This window comes from Martes martes (genome assembly GCF_963455335.1).
Source record: "Martes martes genome assembly, chromosome: 2".
Taxonomy (NCBI): Eukaryota; Metazoa; Chordata; class Mammalia; order Carnivora; family Mustelidae; genus Martes; species Martes martes.
In genome coordinates, this window is record NC_137889.1 from 140,822,568 (window position 1) to 140,843,932 (window position 21,365).

General features: G+C 41.6%; 1 protein-coding gene across 5 annotated transcripts in view; it reads left to right on the top strand.

Moving 5' to 3' along the window:
- Positions 1-302: 302 nt before the first annotated feature.
- GRK4 (G protein-coupled receptor kinase 4) overlaps positions 303-21,365 on the top strand; it is a gene marked incomplete at its 5' end in the record, with an annotated part of 87,534 nt that continues 66,471 nt past the window's right edge. For 2 of the 5 annotated variants that reach the window (XM_080797069.1, XM_080797070.1), the window contains 3 exons: positions 303-369; positions 16,030-16,142; positions 19,141-19,222. In XM_080797069.1, coding sequence (XP_080653195.1) covers positions 318-369; positions 16,030-16,142; positions 19,141-19,222 — 247 coding nt within the window. The remainder of the gene's footprint in view (positions 370-16,029; positions 16,143-19,140; positions 19,223-21,365) is intronic. The other 3 variants (XM_080797068.1, XM_080797067.1, XM_080797066.1) reach the window with 3 other exon arrangements.

Sequence of the window (21,365 nt, forward strand, 5' to 3'; positions counted from 1 at the left end):
GGTCCAACTCACAAATTTGGAAGCTTAGGCTCTGCAGAGTCAGTTATAGAAGGTCAGGGTCACATGGTTTGTAAATGATAAAGCCAGTGACTGCTTCACTGGGGATTTTTATACTTGTCAAGCTGCCTTCTAGGTAAGACAAATAATTATAAGCTTGTATTTTCACTCACCATAGGGACAAAACTACTCAAATGGAATACATTAGTGGAAATAGTTGTTATAGTTGGATATTTCTGATCATTAAAAAAAATACTTTTTTCCCCCCAAATTCAGGAGGATATGGCAAAAAAAGTGGTCGTAGTAAAAAATGGAGGGAAATGCTGAAGCTGCCCCCTGTCAGCCAGTGCAGCGAGCTTAGACATTTCATTGGTGAGTAAGCGGTGCCAGCCTGGAGATTGTGTCTGGCATTGTACCATTTGTTAGATGTTATCCTTTTAAGAAGTAATATGTACTCATTGTTCTATAAGGAACAAAAGAGTAATATAGTAAATGTTCCTCTGCCCTTGAACCCACTAATCATCTAGAAGTAAACATACTATTTTCTAGTTTCATCCATGCTGTAGCCTGAATCAGTACTTAATTCCTTTTTTTCTTGGCAAATAACATTTCACCATATGCATATATCACTTATTTATCCATTCATCAGTAGATCGATGAGCTGTTTAAATTTTCTTGTTTATTATGAATAATGCTGCTAGAAACAGTCCTGTATACATGTTTTCTTTGTGGTAGGGTATACATAAAAATTACCATTTTAACCATTTTTAAAATATTTTACTTATGAGAGAGAGAGAGATTGAGAGTGTGCACATGTGGTGGGGAGGGGCAAAGGGAGAGGGAGATAAGCAGACTCCCTGAAGAGCATGGAGCCCACGTGGGGCTTGATCTCATGACCCTGAGATCATGGCCTGAGCTGAAACCAAGAGTAAGTTGCTTGACCTACTGTGCCACCCAGGCTGTGCCTCATTTTAACCATTTTCAAATACAAAGTTCAGTGGCATTGCTTTGGATATTGTATATATGTACTACACTTTGTGTATCCATTCATCTGTCAAATGGGTTGTTTCTACCATTTGGCTATTGTGAATAATGCTGCTAGGAACATTGCACAAATGTTTGAGTCCCTGCTTTCATTTCTTTTGTGTATATACCCAGAATTGGAATTGCTGGATAATATGATAATTCTATATTAACTTTGTAAGGCACTGCTAGACTGTTTTCCAATGTGGCTATGCCATTTTATGTTCCCACAAACACTATATGAGGGTTCCAGTTTCTTCATGTCCTCTCTGAGAACATGACTTTATTTTCCATTTTGTTTTTATTATAGCAATCTGAGTGGGTGTGAAGTGGTTTCTCATTGTGGGTTTTTCTTCTTTTCTTTTTTTCTTTAATTAATGTTTTTTTAAAAGTTTTATTTATTTAAGTAATCTTTACACCCTGCATGGGGCCTGAACTCACAGCTCCGAGATCAAGAGTCATTTGATCCTCCAACTGAGCCAGCCAGGCACTCATATCTCATTGTGTTTTGATCTGTGTTTCCCAATGACTAATGATACTGAATATCTTTTCATGTATTTATTGGCCATTTGTATATCTTCTTTGGAGAAGTATCTGTTCAAATCCTTGTCCATTTTTTAAAGTAGGCTCTGTGCCCAGCGTGGAGCCCAATGTGGGGCTTGAACTCATGACCCTGAGATCAAGAGTCAGATGCTAGCTTAACTGACTAAGACATCTAGGCACCACTTTGCCCATTTTTTAATTGGATTGTTTGCCTTGTCTTTGTTGAAATGTAAATGTTCTTAATATATTCTAGTTACTAGACTCTTAGCAGACAGTTGCTTTTCAAATATTTCCTCCCATTCTGTGTTTTCTTTTACTTTCTTGATTATTTCTTTTAGGAACACAAGTTTTTATTTTGATGAAGTCCAATTGATCTATTTTTTTCTTTTTTTGCTGTGCTTTTGGTGTCATATCTAAGAAACCACTACTTAATCCAAAGTCAAAAAGATTTACACCTATACTTTCTGCTAAGAGTTTTATAGTTTTAGCTCTCACATTTAGATGTTTGATCCAGGTGGAGTTAATTTTTGTATATGGCGTGAGGTAGGGATTCAATTTCATTCTCTTGCATTGGATATCCAGTTCTAGAACCGTTCATTGAAATGACTATTTTTTTCACCATTGAACTCTCTTCATGCCTTTATAAAAAAATCCCCTGACTGTAAAGGTGAGGGTTTATTTGTAGACACTTGTGAGGAAACATGTGTTTGTATCTAGGGCCTACCCAGATAATCCAGGAGAGTCTGCCGTCTCGAGATTCTTGACTTCATCATATTCGCAAAGGCTCTTTTTTATTTTATTATTTATTTATTTATTTATTTGACAGCAAGATCACAAGTAGGCAGAGAGAGAGGGAGAATCAGGGTCCCCAAGAGCAGAGAGCCCGATGTGGGGCTCAATCCCAGGACCCTGAGATCATGACCTGAGCCACAGGCAGAGGCTTAACCCACTGAGCCACCTAGGTGCCCCAACAAAGGTTCTTTTTTAAAAGTAAGGTCATATTTATAGGGATTAGGACCTGGTACATTGGGAGGGCCATTATTCAGCCTGCTATAGATGGTAACTCTAGGCTTTACTTTTTGAGGAACTGGCAAGTCGTTTTCCAAAGCAACTGTATATTTTACATTCCCGCCAGAAATGTATGAGAGTTCCAGGTTCTCCACATTGTTGCCAACACTTATTTTCATTATAGCCATCCTAGTGAGTGTGATTGACATTTCACCTATGACTAATGATGTCAAACACCTTTTTTATTCGTTATTGGCTGGGCTTCTTTGAGCCAATTGATATTTGATCCATAGTGTTAATAGTATTTTCTACATATAGCACCAAGTGATTAGTATGGAGGTTGCTTCCATTATTTGACATTTGCATTGTAGTTAAGATATAAAATTTACTTTGGGACTATTTATGCTATTGAACGTATTCTAGGGTTATAGAAACATTTTCATGTCTGTTTGCATATTAATTACATCAGTATGTTTCTGATTCTTTGGGGGTAAGTTTTAGTGCACAGAATGAAGTAAATTACATTAAATGTCCCATTAGTTAACTTTTTCCCCCAGTTCATGCTCTTTTTAAAATTAGTTTATTTTCAATGAGATATGTAATTTACATATAACGTTGTGTAAGTTTAAGTTGTACAGCACCCTCAGTTAAGTTTTAAATGTCATCATTTATTTGCTTCCGTGTACCCAGCACTGGGTATGGCCTTACCAATACAGTGGCTAAGAAACAGATGTGACCTTTGCCCTCTTGGCAGAGATAGTTATAAAGAATTGTAGAAATAAACTTCATTACAAACTGCAGTAAGCCCTTTGAAGGAAAAGGGCTTTTGGGTAAGTACAGGATCCCAAAGTGGGACAGAGCATGACAATTTCCAGGGACATGAAAAAGGCCAGTCTTCCTGGAGTGGAGACAAAGAAGGACAGTGGCACTGTATGAGAAGAAGGGAGGGAGGCAGGGCTTGTGGGCCTGGTAAGGGCATTTGTCTTAGTTGAAAGTCGACATGTCAGATTTCCATCAGAGGGATGACGTAAGCGGATGCATGTTTTTGAAGGGCATCTGGGATTTCAGTGTGAGGACTGATTGAGAGTGCGGAGAGGGGAGCGGGAAGGCCAAAGGAGACATTGTTGCTACTGCTGGCGGGAATGATGGAAGCTTAGTGTCAGCTGGAGGCCATGGAGCCTTATGACTATGAGAGATCTCTAAGAAGTGGGATCTGGTTGATTTATGAGGAAGTAGGAAGGACGAGGTCCTAAGGATGACTTCCAGGTCTGATCACCCACCAAGATCAGGTTCACAGGGTGAGGGGCTGTGTTGGATGCAATCTGTGCATTCATGTTTAGAGATCAGAGGAGTCTGGGCTATAGGCGCAATCTGGGAGATATCCATGTCCCCAGTTGTCTCGGCATCACATGACTGGGAGTGGATAAGCTCTTCCTAGAGACAAGAGGATGGGGAAAGAGCCCTCACATCCCCATGTGGCTCAGGTGAAGCACACCAAGGAGGAGCAGGCGGATGCAGTCTGGGAAGTGGAGGGGTCAAGAGACCAGCAGACTAGGACGGATCCAGGCAGGTGGGTATGCAGCAGAGAGGTTGAGCAGCCGCTGGTTTTGCCCCCAAGATCAGGGTCTTTGTTTCCATCTCTAGTGCTCAGCCACTGTTTTGTTAAATGAACGAATGAAGGAATGAATAAATTGGTGACCTCAGCTGGAGTTGCATCAGGCAGATGTACAAGCAGACTTCCCCTGAATGAAAGAACGTTCCCACTCAGCTACCCTCTACTTCGTAAGCAGATCTTTATTTTACTAGTTTACATGTACATTTGATCTAGTGTGGTAGTAAGCATATTTTGGGTTTTTTCTGATTCTTATCCTCTGATTGTCCTAAATTTGTGGATGCTGGAGAATCCATGAGCTATAAAACTTTGAATTAGTGTCCTTTCTAAAGGAGAATCACTTTGAAACAAGAGAGAAAGCTTCTGGTAAATGGCTCATCCTTGTCTTGGAATTTGGTGCATTTAGAAACAGCAGTCTCTTGACTAGCTGGTTCCCCTTCCAACTTGGCCCATCAGGAGAGGGCCTCTCAGGAGTGGACTTGGACTCTGGTGCACTGTGCATTCCAGGCCCAGACGGCTTCTGTGCTCCTTCTCCCTGTCCACTGTGGCAGGGCTCCAGCCTCCCCGTGGCCCAAATTCCCTGTGGTATGGGGCCTCTCTCTCTCCCCCCATTCTGCTTACTCATGGCTGGAACAGTAGATGGTTCACTGTGTAGTCTCTAAGGGGTCAAAAGAAGAAGCTGGGTCTTCTGGTTCCTGCAGGACCAGGGCTTCTGATGGGAAGACAGAAGGAGGCTGTCTGCTGCTTCTGAGATGTATTTTGTGACACATTTCTCTGGTTTATAGTATTTAATTTTAGTAATATAAGAAATCTAATGCATGGAAAAGTGAAATCATTAATAGAATTGTGAGGCAGATAAGGTAAAAAAGCAAGAGATTTAAAGTTTTTGTGATTATTTAAGTGTCAGATTTTTTTTTAAATTTTATTTATTTATTTGACAGAGAGATCACAAGTAGGCAGAGCAGCAGGAAGAGAGAGAGGGAAGCAGGCTTCCCGCTGAGCAGAGAGCCCAATGTGGGGCTCCATCCCAGGACCCTGAAATCCTGACCTGAGCCGAAGGCAGAGAGTTAACCCACTGGGCCATCTAGTTGCCCTTAAATGTCAGATTTTTAAAGATTGATTTAGAGAAACATTTTTAAAATTCCCTGATTATATTACTTCGTATAGGTTCCGTGATGTTGCTGTCATTGCTCTAAGATTCTGCTAATGTCATCAGTGTGAAAATTTGAAGTTGCTATAGGATGGAGGAGATCGTATGTGTCATGAAATATTTTGAAATAATTAAAGGAATTTACTGAGTAAATCATCACCTATATTCCCACCATCCAAATGTAAGTGGAAGATTTTGGAATTAAGGTGTTTTTGAACCATGTACCATTTTTCTTCTTGTACCTGAGCCAATCTAAAAAAACTGGACTGGGTAACATGAGAGGTTTTCTCGTGAGGTGCCCGTATTGTGCTGTGTCCAGTCTGAATGTCCCCGTTGTCTTCCCATCACACCACAGGACCTTCTTGTCCCTAGGGTCAAACTCCTGTTGATTGGGCCTTCTCAGCCAAGTGGTGTGCGGAGGCCCTTCATTTCCTTCACTGATCTGGCGCTGTGGGCGCAGGGCAGCGGTCTCGTTTTCCAGAGGAGTGTGAGGTGTGTGCCATGTGACCTGGTCTTGTCTCAGACCCCCTCATGCTCTTTGATTTCGCCCTGCTTCCTTCTGGAAAAACCCAAGGGGCTCTTAACCTGTGTTTCTGTTTTTAAAGATCTTTCAGAAAATGTGGCTTACATCATGTGATCATTTACTCAAGAGATTTTACAGTTATGATAGAAATTTACATAGTATCTAATCTTTAGGATATAGACTTAAAATGTACAAATAATCTTACATTCTTTCTGCTTGCACCTAAATTAAGACTTGTAGCTTCCTTTACAAGTAAGGACTCAGATTTAGCCGTTAAGAGTTCTGGATGAAATTAAGGGTGATCAAGAAATAAATCTGGAAAGCTTGAATGGAATCTATCTCTAATAAGCAAATATTTTTTAGTATCTGAGGATGATACAAATATAAAATGCAAAAGAAACTAAAATATACCGACAGCTACCCCCACTCCACACACCCCAAATAAACTTAAACTTCGGACATTTGGTTTGCCAAATAAGCCAGCTTAATTTGGAGTACACTGTTTTCTCCCTGGCCAGGCTGTTCCCTCCTGACCCCCTGCTGTGGCATCCTTCCCCAGATCTCCTGGGCTGTGGAGCAATTCCTCAACCCAGATGTCTCAAAGGGGTCTCCCACCCCATTTATGTAACTCTGGCCACCTGCTTTGCAGCCCCTTCCTCTGCTCACAGGGCGCAACCGTCCTCTCTTCCTGTTTCTCTACCAGCGAATGATCTCGATTTTCCCCAGTGCTACCTACACCATACAGATCTTGGTGCCCACTGTATGAACCAGAGTCTGGGACTGTTCTGCTCACAGGTTCTCATCTCCATGAAGGGTACTGCCTTCTACCTGTTTACCCCATCAGCTTCCTCATTGTCCCCTCAGTAAAGGATGGGTTCCTTGAGAGTAGGGCTCCTGTGGTTCCTGTCATCATGTCCTCACTGTTAAGGGGGAGACTTGACGGAAGTTGAATGAGTTGCCTTCTGAAATTCTTTTGTTACCAGAGAATTGGCTTCTCTCTTCTACTCTGCTGCCTTTGTTTCTGTCCGGCTCCTCTTGCTGATGGTTGGTCCCCTTGGCCCACTTCGCCTCCACTGCCCTGGGACCTAGGTAGCTCTCAGGAGCAAGCACTTCCCAAAAAGTCTCTGCTTTCTTAAGATGCTAAACTTACTCTTGTGAAGAGTCCATGAAATGATACATAGAAAGGACTCAAAATAGTACCTGACACACGTGAAGAATTGTCACCACTCATTGTTACGCTCATCTCTGTTCCTTCTAGGGTAGAGGAAAGTCCTTGGTATGATATCAAGCTTGTGGAAAATACAATCTCGGTCTTTTTTTCTTTTTCTGCTGTTTTGTAAAGCTTCATTTGCCTCTATATTTTGCTTCCCCGAGTCCCCTTTTTCAGCCATACTTGTTGGGTCAATCACTTACCTTCTATATCTCTTGGTTCACAGACTATTTTAAGAATTAAAATATGGGGGGTGCCTGGGTGGCTCAGTGAGTTAAAGCCTCTACCTTTGGCTCAGGTCATGATCCCAGGGTCCTGGGATCAAGCCCCACATCGGGTGCTCTGCTCAGTGGGGAGCCTGCTTCCTCCTCTCTCTCAACATGTCTGCTTCTCTGCCTACTTTAAAAAAAAATTAAAATATGGTACAGTAGTACATATTATAATTATATTCCATATCATTCCATAATTATATCTGATCTGGAAATGAGCAAGTGCGGTTGGAGCCAATAAAAGGAAACTATTCTGCACTGATCACACTTTGCCAAGGATAGTATTCCCAATATTTTGATAGGGTTATTTACTTTTCTATATTTCTTTGCTGCTTCTGTATTGTACCCACTGTTTGTCATTTTTGGTTTCTTTTTTTTTTAATTTTCTCTTGTTTTATTATTAAAACTCCAGAAGTAATTTTTTTGTAATTCTTTTTTTGTATAGGATGAATGGAAGGTAAAGTTTTGAGTTCTTAAATTTTGGAAAATGTCCCTTTTTTGACTTCGTGTTTGATAGTTACAGAATATTGAATATTTCCACCTCCCTTGACCCCTGAACTTTGAAAACATTGGTGTACTTGTTTCTGGCTGTGTTAGTACAGTGTCGCTGGTGTTTTAGGTCTAGTAGCTAATGTTTTACTCTTTCTCAGAGGTTTCGTTGTTTCTCCTTACTGTTGGGAGTATCACGGGGCTGCCCCTGGATGTGGGTCAGCTGTCAGTGGTTATGTGTAGCATTTCGTGGGGCCTCTAAATCTTAGGCGCCTAGCCAGTCATTCTGATCAGGACTGGGACAGCTCCCCAAGCCCCCGCATGCCCCCCCCCACTCCTCCCTGCTCTAGCAAGTGGGTGGGGCTCCTGCGCCGTGCTGCGAGTGTGTGGGCGGGGCTCCCTTAGGAGGTCCCCACTGTAGGGTTTAAACTGAGGGTTCTTTTTTTTAAAATTTATTTATTTTAATAAACATATAATGTATTTTTATCCCCAGGGGTACAGGTCTGTGAATCGCCAGGTTTACACCTTTCACAGCACTCATCATAGCCCATACCCTCCCCAATGTCCATATCCCCACCACCCTCTCCCGACCCCCTCCCCCCAGCAACCCTCAGTCTGTTTTTTGAGATTGAGTCTTTTACGGTTTGTCTCCCTCCCGATCCCATCTTCTTTCATTTTTTCTTTTCCTACCTCCCCCCAACTCCCCCCACATTGCATCTCCACTTCCTCATATCAAAGAGATCATATGATAGTTGTCTTTCTCCGATTGACTTATTTCGCTAAGCATAATACCCTCTAGTTCCATCCACGTCGTCGCAAATGGCAAGATTTCATTTCTTTTGATGGCTGCATAGTATTCCATTGTGTATATATACCACATCTTCTTTATCCATTCATCTGTTGATGGACATCTAGGTTCTTTCCATAGTTTGGCTATTGTGGACATTGCTGCTATAAACATTCGGGTGCACGTGCCCCTTCGGAGCACCACCTTTGTATCTTTAGGATATATACCCAGTAGTGCAATCGCTGGGTCATAGGGTAGCTCTATTTTCAGTTTTTTGAGGAACCTCCACACTGTTTTCCAGAGTGGTTGCACCAGCTTGCATTCCCACCAGCAGTGTAGGAGGGTTCCCCTCTCTCCGCAACCTCGCCAGCATCTGTCATTTCTTGACTTGTTCATTTTAGCCATTCTGACTGGTGTGAGGTGGTATCTCATTGTGGTTTTGATTTGTATTTCCCTGATGCCGAGTGATGTGGAGCATTTTTTCATGTGTCTGTTGGCCATCTGGATGTCTTCTTTGCAGAAATGTCTGTTCATGTCCTCTGCCCATTTCTTGATTGGATTATTTGTTCTCTGGGTGTTGAGTTTGATAAGCTCTTTATAGATTTTGGATACTAGCCCTTTATCTGATATGTCGTTTGCAAATATCTTCTCCCATTCTGTCAGTTGTCTTTTGGTTTTGTTAACTGTTTCCTTTGCTGTGCAAAAGCTTTTGATCTTGATGAAATCCCAATAGTTCATTTCTGCCCTTGCTTCCGTTGCCTTTGGCGATGTTCCTAGGAAGAAGTTGCTGCGGTTGAGGTCAAAGAGGTTGCTGCCTGCATTCTCCTCAAGGATTGTGATGGATTCCTCTCTCACATTGAGGTCCTTCATCCATTTTGAGTCTATTTTCGTGTGTGGTGTAAGGAAATAGTCCAATTTCATTTTTCTGCATGTGGCTGTCCAATTTTCCCAGCACCATTTGTTGAAGAGGCTGTCTTTTTTCCATTGGACATTCCTTCCTCCTTTGTCGAAGATTAGTTGACCACAGAGTTGAGGGTCTATTTCTGGGCTCTCTATTCTGTTCCATTGATCTATATGTCTGTTTTTGTGCCAGTACCATATTGTCTTGATGATGACAGCTTTGTAATAGAGCTTGAAGTCTGGAATTGTGATGCCACCGACTTTGGCTTTCTTTTTCAATATTCCTTTCGCTATTCGAGGTCTTTTTTGGTTCCATATAAATTTTAGGATTATTTGTTCTATTTCTTTGAAAAAAAATGGATGGGATTTTGATAGGGATTGCATTAAATGCTAGAATAGACATTTTCACAATATTTGTTCTTCCAATCCATGAGCATGGAACATTTTTACATTTCTTTGTGTCTTCCTCAATTTCTTTCATGAGTACTTTATAGTTTTCTGAGTATAGATTCTTTGCCTCTTTGGTTAGATTTATTCCTAGGTATCTTACGGTTTTGAGTGCAATTATAAATGGGACTGACTCCTCAATTTCTCTTTCTTCTGTCTTGTTGTTAGTGTAAAGAAATGCAACTGATTTCTGTGCATTGACTTTATATCCTGACACTTTACTGAATTCCTATACGAGTTCTAGCAGTTTTGGAGTGGAGCCTTTTGGGTTTTCCACATATAGTATCATATCATCTGCAAAGAGTGATAGTTTGACTTCTTCTTTGCCGATTTGGATGCCTTTAATTTCTTTTTGTTGTCTGATTGCTGAGGCTAGGACTTCTAGTACTATGTTGAACAGCAGTGGTGATAACGGACATCCTTGCCGTGTTCCTGACCTTAGCGGAAAAGCTTTCAGTTTTTCTCCATTGAGAATGATATTTGCGGTAGGTTTTTCATAGATGGCTTTGATAATATTGAGGTATGTGCCCTCTATCCCTACACTTTGAAGAGTTTTAATCAGGAAGGGATGCTGCATTTTGTCAAATGCTTTTTTAGCATCTATTGAGAGTATCATATGGTTCTTGTTCTTTCTTTTATTAATGTATTGTATCACATTGATGGATTTGCGGATGTTCAAACAACCTTGCAGCCCTGGAATAAATCCCACTTGGCCATGGTGAATAATCCTTTTAATGTACTGTTGGATCCTATTGGCCAGTATTTTGGTGAGAATTTTCGCATCTGTGTTCATCAAGGATATTGGTCTGTAATTCTCTTTTTTGATGGGATCCTTGTCTGGTTTTGGGATCAAGGTGAGGCTGGCCTCATAAAATGAGTTTGGAAGTTTTCCTTCCATTTCTATCTTTTGGAACAGTTTCAGGAGAATAGGAATTAATTCTTCTTTAGATGTTTGGTAGAATTCCCCTGGGAAGCCGTCTGGCACTGGACTTTTGTTTGTTTGGAGATTTTTGATGACTGTTTCAAACTCCTTACTGGTTATGGGTCTGTTCAGGCTTTCTATTTCTTCCTGGTTCAGTTGTGGTAGTTTATATGTCTCTAGAAATGTATCCATTTCTTCCAGATTGTTGAATTTGTTGGCGTAGTGTTGCTCATAGTATATTCTTATAATTGTTTGTATTTCTTTGGTGTTGGTTGTGATCTCTCCTCTTTCATTCATGATTTTATTTATTTGTGTCCTTTCTCTTTTCTTTTTGACAAGTCTGGCCAGGGGTTTGTCAATCTTATTAATTCTTTCAAAGAACCAGCTCCTAATTTCGTTGATTTGTTCTATTGTTTTTTTAGTTTCTATTTCATTGATTTCTGCTCTGATCTTTATGATTTCTCTTCTCCTGCTGGGTTTAGGCTTTCTTTGTTGTTCTCTCTCCAGCTCCTTTAGGTGTAGGGTTAGGTTGTGTATTTGAGACCTTTCTTGTTTCTTGAGAAAGGCTTGTACTGCTATATATTTTCCTCTCAGGACTGCCTTTGCTGTGTCCCACAGATTTTGAACCATTGTGTTTTCATTATCATTTGTTTCCATGAATTTTTTCAATTCTTCTTTAATTTCCTGGTTGACCCATTCATTTTTTAGAAGGATGCTGTTTAGTCTCCATGTATTTGCGGTCTTTCCAAATTTCCTCTTGTGATTGAGTTCTAGCTTCAGAGCATTGTGGTCTGTAAATATGCAGGGAATGATCCCAATCTTTTGATACCGGTTGAGACCTAATTTATGACCCAGGATGTGGTCTATTCTGGAGAATGTTCCATGTGCACTAGAGAAGAATGTATATTCTGTTGCTTTGGGATGGAATGTTCTGAATATATCTGTGATGTCCATCTGGTCCAGTGTGTCATTTAAGGCCTTTATTTCCTTGTTGACCTTTTGCTTAGATGATCTGTCCATTTCAGTGAGGGGAGTGTTAAAGTCCCCTACTATTATTGTATTACTGTCAATGTCAATTTCTTTGATTTTGTTATTAATTGGTTTATATAGTTGGCTGCTCCCATGTTAGGGGCATAGATATTTAAGATTGTTAGGTCTTCTTGTTGGACAGACCCTTTGAGTATGATATAGTGTCCTTCGTCATCTCTTATTATAGTCTTTGGCTTAAAATCTATTGATCTGATATAAGGATTGCCACCCCAGCTTTCTTCTGATGTCCATTAGCATGGTACATTGTTTTCCACCCCCTCACTTTAAATCTGGAGGTGTCTTCGGGTCTAAAATGAGTTTCTTGTAGGCAGCATATTGATGTGTTTTGTTTTTTTATCCATTCTGATACCTGTGTCTTTTGATTGGGGCATTTAGCCCATTAACATTCAGGGTAACTATTGAGAGATATGAATTTATTGCCATTGTATTGTCTGTAAGGTGACTGTTACTGTATATTGTCTCTGTTTCTTTCTGATCTACTACTTTTAGGGTCTCTCGTTGCTTAGAGGACCCCTTTCAATATTTCCTGTAGAGCTGGTTTGGTGTTTGCAAATTCTTTCAGCTTTTGTTTGTCCTGGAAGCTCTTTATCTCTCCTTCTATTTTCAATGATAGCCTAGCTGGATATAGTATTCTTGGCTGCATGTTTTTCTCATTTAGTGCTCTGGATATATCATGCCAGTTCTTTCTGGCCTGCCAGGTCTCTGTGGATAAGTCTGCTGCCAATCTAATGTTTTTACCCTTGTATGTTACAGACTTCTTTTCCAGGCTGCTTTCAGGATTTTCTCTTTGTCGCTAAGACTTGTAAATTTTACTATCAGGTGACGAGGTGTGGACCTATTTTTATTGATTTTGAGGGGCGTTCTTAGCATCTCCTGGATTTTGATGTTTGTTCCCTTTGCCATATTAGGGAAATTCTCTCCAATAATTGTCTCCAATATACCTTCTGCTCCCCTCTCTCTTTCTTCTTCTTCTGGAATCCCAATTATTCTAATGTTGTGTTGTCTTATGGTGTCGCTTATCTCTCGAATTCTCTCCTTGTGGTCCAGCATTTGTTTGTCTCTCTTTTGCTCAGCTTCTTTATTCTGTCATTTGGTCTTCTATGTCACTAATTCTTTCTTCTGCCTCATTTATCCTAGCAGTGAGAGCTTCCATTTTTGACTGCACCTCAGTAATAGCTTTTTTTATTTCAACTTGGTTAGATTTTAGTTCTTTTATTTCTCCAGAAAGGGCTTTTATCTCTCCGGAGAGGGTTTCTCTAATATCTTCTATGCCTTTTTGAGCCTGGCTAGAACCTTGAGAATCGTCATTCTGAACTCTAGATCTGTCATATTGCCAATGTCCATATTGATTAGGTCCCCAGCCTTCGGTACTGCCTCTTGTTCTTTTTTTTGTGGTGAGTTTTTCCACCTTGTCATTTTGTCCAGATAAGATTTGCTTTCTCCTCCTTTGGAATTCCGCCGTTCTCCTTGGTGAGTGAAGTTGGTCTTGGCTGGGTTTCTTGTTGATCTTCTGGGGGAGGGGCCTGTTGTAGTGATTCTCAAGTGTCTTTGCCCCAGGCGGAATTGCACCGCCCTTGCCAGGGGTCGGGCTAAGTAATCCGCTCAGGTTTGCTTTCGGGAGCTTTTGTTCCCCGAGCGCTTTCCATAGAGTTCCGGAGGACGGGAATGAAGATGGCGACCTCCCAGTCTCCGGCCCGGAGGAGCCAAGAGCTTGGGGTCCCGCTCCTCAGTGCGCCCTCAGAGAAAAGCTCCCAACTGCCTCTGCCTCCCTGACCTCCAGTCGCACCTGGAGTAAAGCAGTCAATTGCTGGCACTTGGAGAAAAGCGCCCATTCGCTTCTGTCTCCGTGGCCTCCGGCCGCGCTCAGAGCCCACCCAGCCTGCGACCGACACAAGGTAATCCCGGGCTGAGAGCTCACTCCGGCTTTTTTGCTGTAGCCGGCTTCCCCGCTCTAATACCTGCCACCTCTGTGGCTCTCAGACAACCCCAGTCCTTCTGTGACCCCGCGGGACCTGAGGTTACGCTGACCCCGTGTGGGCTTCCCCCCGGTTTCTGCCTCTGGAGCAATGTCCCTCCGTGGAGCAGACTTTTAAAAGTCCCGATTTTGTGCTCCGTTGCTCTGCCACTTGCCAGGAGCCAGCCCCTCCCCCCGCGGTCTGTCTTCCCGTCGCTTCGGATTCACTTCTCCGCAGGTCCTACCTTTCAGAAAGTGATTGATTTTCAGTTTCTAGAATTGTTGCTCTTCTTCTCTTCGATTTCCTGTTGGATTTGTAGGTGTTTGCAATGGTTTGATAAGCTATCTAGCTGATCTCCTGCTACCCGATGTCATCTCAGCCTGCTACTTCTCCGCCATCTTGACGCCTCCCCTAAACTGAGGGTTCTTCAACAAATCCATCGGCGTGCTTTCTTCCAGGTTATCCACAAATTTCAGACTCCTGTGGATACCCTGTATTCATTTTCCATGTTGGGTTTCAGTCTTTCTGTTGTGGCTTTGGTTTTAGTTTGAATTTTTGGTCATATTCGTAGGAATCCAGGAGAAAAAGTAGGCAGACCTGTATGCTCCATTTGCAGTCCTTAGCTGGAAACTAGGAACATTCCCGAACCCTTGAATGTGGGAGGAAAGTGTTAAAAACTCTCAGTATTATAAAAATGTAACTTTTTCACTGCCCGTCTTTTTTTTTTTTTTAAATATAGTATCCCTAAAATAAAATGTGCTCGTAAAATTGGACACAGTGGGTGGTAGATAATTTGCAAAACTGTTGTTTGTTGAAACAAGTGATTATGCACTGGCAACCAAAGTATTTCTCTCCTTACCTATACTTTTTCATTTGGAGTCTCAGCCACCTAAAGTAGGATGATTTAGCGTCTTAGAACTACTTGGCATGGGTAAACCCTTTAATTGAGGAATTTGTTATGGCTTCCTTTCTTTTCTTTCTTTCTTTCTTTCTTTGACAGAGATCACAAGTAGAGGCAGACAGAGAGAGAGAGAGGAGGAAGCAGGCTCCCTGCTGAGCAGAGAGTCCGATGTGGGGCTCGATCCAAGGACCCTGAGATCATGACCTGAGCCGAAGGCAGAGGCGTAACCCACTGAGCCACCCAGGCGCCCCACTTCCTTACTTTTCATTAATTTTTATTTAATTCTTAAGCTTTACAGCCACTATAGGAGTACTTAAATACTGCTAAAAGAGCAACTGATTTTCTTGCTGTTTAAATTAACCTGTTTCGAACATAACATAATTTCTTTGTTATATCCCTCTTGATATTTTGACTAAATATTAGTGCCTTGTTCTCAAAACAATATCAGTGTGTGTGGTAAGGTTAAGGTTTATAACATATTACCCCACTGAAAAGAAAAAAAAATCCCAAGAGCTGTTTTAAAATAATTAAGCATATGTAATGTTTGTAACTGGTAAGAGTGTAGCAAAATGGAAAAGAGTTTCTAAAAATGTACTTAAGTACATTCCTGTGGTGTATTTCACATACCTGCAGTTTGGGCCAAACACACTTTGGGGTGGGGACAGACCTATGGGAGGATGGAGCCAGATCTCTTCTCTGCCCCTCTCCTCTCTGCTGTGACCTTGACTGCTCAGTTCCCCAGGAGTACTGCTCCCCTGTGTAATTCCTTTTGGAGAGCAGCAGGGATATTTCCAATTATGCGTCACACACCTTTCTTTATCAATTCTTTTTTTTTTAAGGTTTTATTTATTTATTTGACAGAGAGAGATCACAAGTAGGTGGAGAGGCAGGCAGAGAGAGAGAGGAGGAAGTAGACTCCCCACTGAGCAGAGAGCCCGATGCGGGGCTCGATCCCAGGACCCTGGGATCATGACCTGAGCCGAAGGCAGAGGCTTTAATCCACTGAGCCACACAGGCACCCCTCTTTATCAATTCTTCCAGCTCCTTTGGCTCTGTCCAGATTTTATAAACATTCATGATGACCCAGTCTACATTAGTAAACAAACGAGTAGTTTAAAAAAAAAAACACCACAAATACTATTTTTGACTTTTTTTTTAATCAGGTGAAAACAGCAGTTCAGAAAAAACTTTCTGAATTGTAATGATCATATTGGTTTATTTCTTATCTCCTTCCCTCACCTAGAAAAGGATTATAGCAGTCTTTGTGACAAGCAACCAATAGGAAGACTTCTCTTCAGGCAATTCTGTGATACACAGCAAGATCTAAAGGGATGCATTGAATTCCTGGATGCAGTGGTAAGCAATTTAGCTCCGTGTTGAACTACCCAGTCTTGTGCTTTTGAAAATTAACAGACTAGATCCGAAAAATTAGGTCTCTCTAAGTTCAGTAGACCTTGGCAATGACAGTAAGAGTAGAAAAACTGGTTTTTTGGTGTTGCGTTACCTCGGTATGGAAGTCCTTAAATGATACATCTCCATATCTGCGATTTTTGCTTTCTGTGCTTTCAGTTAACTGAGGTCAGCTGGAGTCTGGAAGCAGATGGTCTGCCTTCCATCCTGTGGTCAGTGCAGGCACACTCAGATATTGTGGGTCTATGTCCAGACCACGGCAGTGAAGCAAATATTGCAATGAAGCATGTCAAATAAATTTTTTGTTTCCATTGCATATAAAAGTTATGTCTACACTATACTATAGTCTATTAACTGTACCATAACATTAATCTAAAAAAACACTCTGTTGCTAGAAAATGCTAACCGTGCTTCGACCTTTCAGCAAGACATCATCTCTTTTGCTGGTTGAAGGTCCTGCCTGGATGTTGACGGCTGCTGGCTGGTCATAGTAGGGGTTGCTGAAGGTTGGAGTGTCTGTGGCAGTTTCTTAAAATAAAACAAGATGGAGGTTTGCAACATTAATTGACTCTTCCTTTCACTTGAACACAGTATAGGTTTTTGTTTTGTTTTTTTTTAATTTTATATATGAGAGAGAGAGAGGGCATGAACATGAGGAGGGGAGGGGCAGAGGAAGAAGGAGACTCCCCTGAGCAGAGAGCCTGTGGGACTCCATCCCAGGACCCTGGGATCATGACCTGAGCCGAAGGCAGAACTGACTGAGCCACCCAGGCACCCCTAGAGGCCATCATAGGGTTATTAACTGGCCTAATTGCGATATTGTGTGTTGGTAAATGGAGAGGCCTGAGGAGAGGGAAAGAGAGGGGAAGGGCTGGTCAGCGGAGCAGTCAGAACACACATAATATTTATTAAATTTACTGCCTTATATGAGTGCGGCTCAGGTAGCCCCAAAACAGTTAAAAGGAACATCAAAAATCACTGATCACAGATCACCAAGGTGAATATAATAATAATGAAAAGGTTTAAAATATTGGGAGAATTTCCAAATTATGAGACAGGACATAAACAAATGCTCTTGGAAAAATGGCACCAATAGACATGTTGGCCAGAGCATTGTTACAGACCTTCGATTTGTAAAGTGCATTGTCTGTAAAGGGCAACAAAGCAAAGCGCAATTAAACGAGGTATGCCTGTATTCTTTCAGAAGGACATTTGAGGGTCTTGCCTATCCTCCATGCAGCTCCCCAGCCCTTTCCTTCCTGGTGTCTTTACTAGAATAAGACAAAGCTTTGAAAGGAGGTTTTTTTTGTTTTGTTTTTGTTTTTTAATTTAAGCTAGAACTCTGGTGTAGTGGGACGGGCCTTGTCAGTTCCAGGAGTAAAATGTAGATATGTCTTAGTGTATTGGGTTCTATTTGCTGAGCTGCTACATTTTAAGAATTTAGGGACCTCCAGCTCTATAATTAAAAATGGCTAAACTGTATTGTTAAAGTTCCTTCAGGCTTGGATCTTCTTTTTTTTTTTTTTTAAGATTTTATTTATTTATTTGACAGACAGATCTCAAGTAGGTGGAGAGGCAGGCAGAGAGAGAGGAGGAAGCAGGCCTCCTGCCAAGCAGAGAGCAGAGAGCCTGATGCAGGGCTTGATCCCAGGACCCTGGGACCACGTCCCGAGCCAAACCCACTGAGCCACCCAGGCGTCCCATGGTTTGGATCTTCTGATAGTGACATGAGACCTGTTAATGGTTATGTGACCACCAGTTGACTGCAATGACAGGTTCTGTTCGGTTTTGTGTTGTTTTTGATGGCAGCTGTGTGAGTTAATGAAGAACGCCTTGTTATGCCACTTGTACAGTATGTGCTGCTTGGACTGTCCTTGTGGTAGGTGACTGCAGGTTCTTGGAGCTTTGGCAGTGGAGAGATGGCATCTTGCCACCTTGCCTAGTTCCCTCATGGCACCCAGTGATTGTTTGCTCTTTACCGCTTAGTGTTTGTTGACTGAATTAATGGCATCTTTGGCAATTAGTGTTCAGTGAGAGAAATAACCAATAGGAGAGATTTATTAAGTTGGTTTTTTTTAAGTTTTTATCTATTTATTTGACAGAACACAAGTTGTGGGAACGAGAGAGGGAGAAACAGGCTGCCTGCTGAGCAGAGAGCCCCACAAGGGCTTTCCGTGTTCAGTACATGAACTTCCTTTGGTCTTGGTTTCCTCACTAATCACTCCAAGCCCATCTGGCTATTAGCTTCGCTGTTCTTCTCAGCCCCGAGCTGCAGGATCCAGTGGCTTCCCTGAGGCCTCCTTGTGCCTGAGTCTCCAAGTCTGTTGACATTGTGGAGCCGTCTCTGCTTGAAATTCTCTTAGCCGGGCTTTTATGATCTCTGCTCAGGCTTTCTCTCTTCTTTCTTTGCAGTTTCTTCCTTGCTTATCCTCTGTAGAGGTTTAGATATTGATCAAGTTTTGCCTTGACCCTTCCTTTGGCTTCTGGCCTATGTGGTAGCAGCATCTCTTAACAGTCCCCTGCCTGATGCCTGCACAGGGATGGCTCCTGCTTTGGCGTTGCCAGCTCTGACTTCTCTGGGAGCTCTGCACTCAGGTCTGCCAGGTGCCTCTTGGACATCTCTAAAATGCTGTTGCCTAGAGCAATGCAACCTGTTTATTTGGTTCTATTTGGCCACATTTAAGGGCTGAAAGTGTAATATGACAGAGAGCACTGTGGAATGTGTTGCTTTACTGCATTGTTCACCCTTAATGGTCTTTTCCCTTCCTTGCCATTAATTTCCCAAAGAAGAGCTGCAGACACTCGGTCAGTATCAGATCAGTTAGAGCTACTCTGTGGTTCGTAGGTCACCCAGCCAATTCTGTATTTCAGAGAATCTGAAACCCTGTGAAGTCAGTGAAGAAGCTCCACTACTATTTTTCTTTGTTCTCATCTCTACCGTCAGGCAGAATACGAAGTGGCCGCTGACGAGGACCGCAGAAGCTGTGGACTGCAAATCCTACACATGTTCTTCGATGCTGAGGTGTGTTTTCTTCCTTAAATGCAAAGATTGTTAATGCTTGATTAAATAATTAGAGTACATTGCCCTTCTTACTTAGTTGGATAAGATACAAGTACGTTAACATCTTTAATTTCTTATAAATAATCCTCTTACGCATTTTCTTTTGAGTCGGTGAGGAAATTAACAAATCTCTTAGAAAATTAATTCAAAGAATTTAAAAGTTTCTATGTTTCCTCAAACAGAAAACAGCATTAGAGATTTTATTTGTCTTGGACTGAAAATAACATTTTTTTCCTAACAGCTTTAATGGGTCTTAGGTTTTATGCTTTTTTTTTTTTTTTTTAAAGATTTTATTTATTTATTTGTCAGAGAGAGAGAGAGCACAGGCAGACAGAGTGGCAGAGTCAGAAGCAGGCTCCCTGCGGAGCAAGGAGCCCGATGTGGGACTCGATCCCAGGACGCTGGGATCATGACCTGAGCCGAAGGCAGCCGCTTAACCAACTGAGCCACCCAGGCGTCCCGGTTTTATGCTTTTTCATTCAGTAGACTATCCTTACAGTTTACTGTGTCCCTGAAATGAGAGCTGTCACTTGCTTCCCTTCACATGACTTCTCTTTTGTAGGCTGTTAGAAGTCCTAAACCCTGGGCAAGCCCCTCTGTGTTGTAGAGTTGGAGGAGAACAGTAACAAGGATAGCTAACACTTAGTGAATACTGCTCTGAGCTGTGTACATGTGAGTTGTTTAATACGATACTCCTATGAGATGGGTACATTATTATGTCCATTGTCGTAGGTAAGACTGAAAATCAGAGTAGTTAAATGGCTCACCAAAGGTCGCACAGCTTGTTAAGTGCGGGAGCCAGGAATCAAACATGGAGAAATTGTGCTTGGAGAATAGCATAGTGAGAATGAGTCAAAAATGTTCGGATTCTGAGCCTAGCTCACTGAAGATGGTAGGGGAAGCTCACTGGTGCAAAAGATAATGTGGGGGGCAGGGAAGGCCAGTGGATTGGCAAGTGAGCGCAAAGATAAACACATAACCAGTGGTGGCAGAGTTTCCCTCAGACCAAATAGGTTTTGACTCCAAAGCCTGTGCTCGCCTTAGCCACCAGCATCAATACCAGACTACAATGGCTCCTAGATCATTTCCAACACAGGTGCTACAGCATCCACGTAAATTGCAGGTACCCCCAGTGACTGGAAGGAGTTGATGTTTCATTCACCTAATTCCATTGTGTTTTTTTTTTTAATTTAAATCACTGAATAGTTTTATATTTTTTATTTTTTTGACAACAGAAATAAAACTTTTTTACCTTAAAAATAATTTTGACATTGACATTGTTTTATAACTCTATTCTGATTAGTCAAAATATGAAACATTTCATTTTCTCCATGAGCTTTTTTTTTTTAAGTTTTAATCACCAGTGCTTATCACAACAAGTGCCCCTCTTAATCCCCATCACCTATTTCACCATCCCCCCAGCCCACCTCCCTCTGGTGACCATTAGTTTGTCTTCCATAGTTAAGAGTCTGTTTCTTGGTTTGTCTCTCTCTCTCTTTTTTTTCTTTGCTCATTTATTTTTTTTTTAAATTCCATGTGTGAGTGAAATTATATGGTATTTGTCTTTTTCTATCTGATTTATTTCACTTAGCATAACACTATCTAGCTCCATCCATTTCATTGCAAATGACAAGGTTTCATTCTTTTTTATGGTGTAATATTCCTAGATAGATAGATACATACATACATACATAGACCACATCTTTATCCATTCATCAGTCAATGGACCCTTAGGCTTCCTCCATAGTTTGGCTATTGTAAATAATGCTGCAATAAACGGGTGCTTATATCCCTTTGAATTAGTGCTCTCATATTCTTTGGGTAAGTACCCAGTAGTGTGATTATTGGATCATATGGCATTTCTATTTTTAATTTTTTGAGGAACCTCCATACTGTCCTCCACAGTGGCCACACCAGTTTGCATTCCCAACAATATGCATGAGGGTTCCTTTTTCTCCACATCCTCACCAACACTTGTTTCTTGTCTTTTTGATTTTAGCTATTCTGACAGGTGTGAGGTGGTATCTCACTGTTGTTTTGATTTTAATTTCCCTGATGATGAGGGATGTTGAGCATCTTTTCATGTATCTGCTGGCCATCTGGATGTC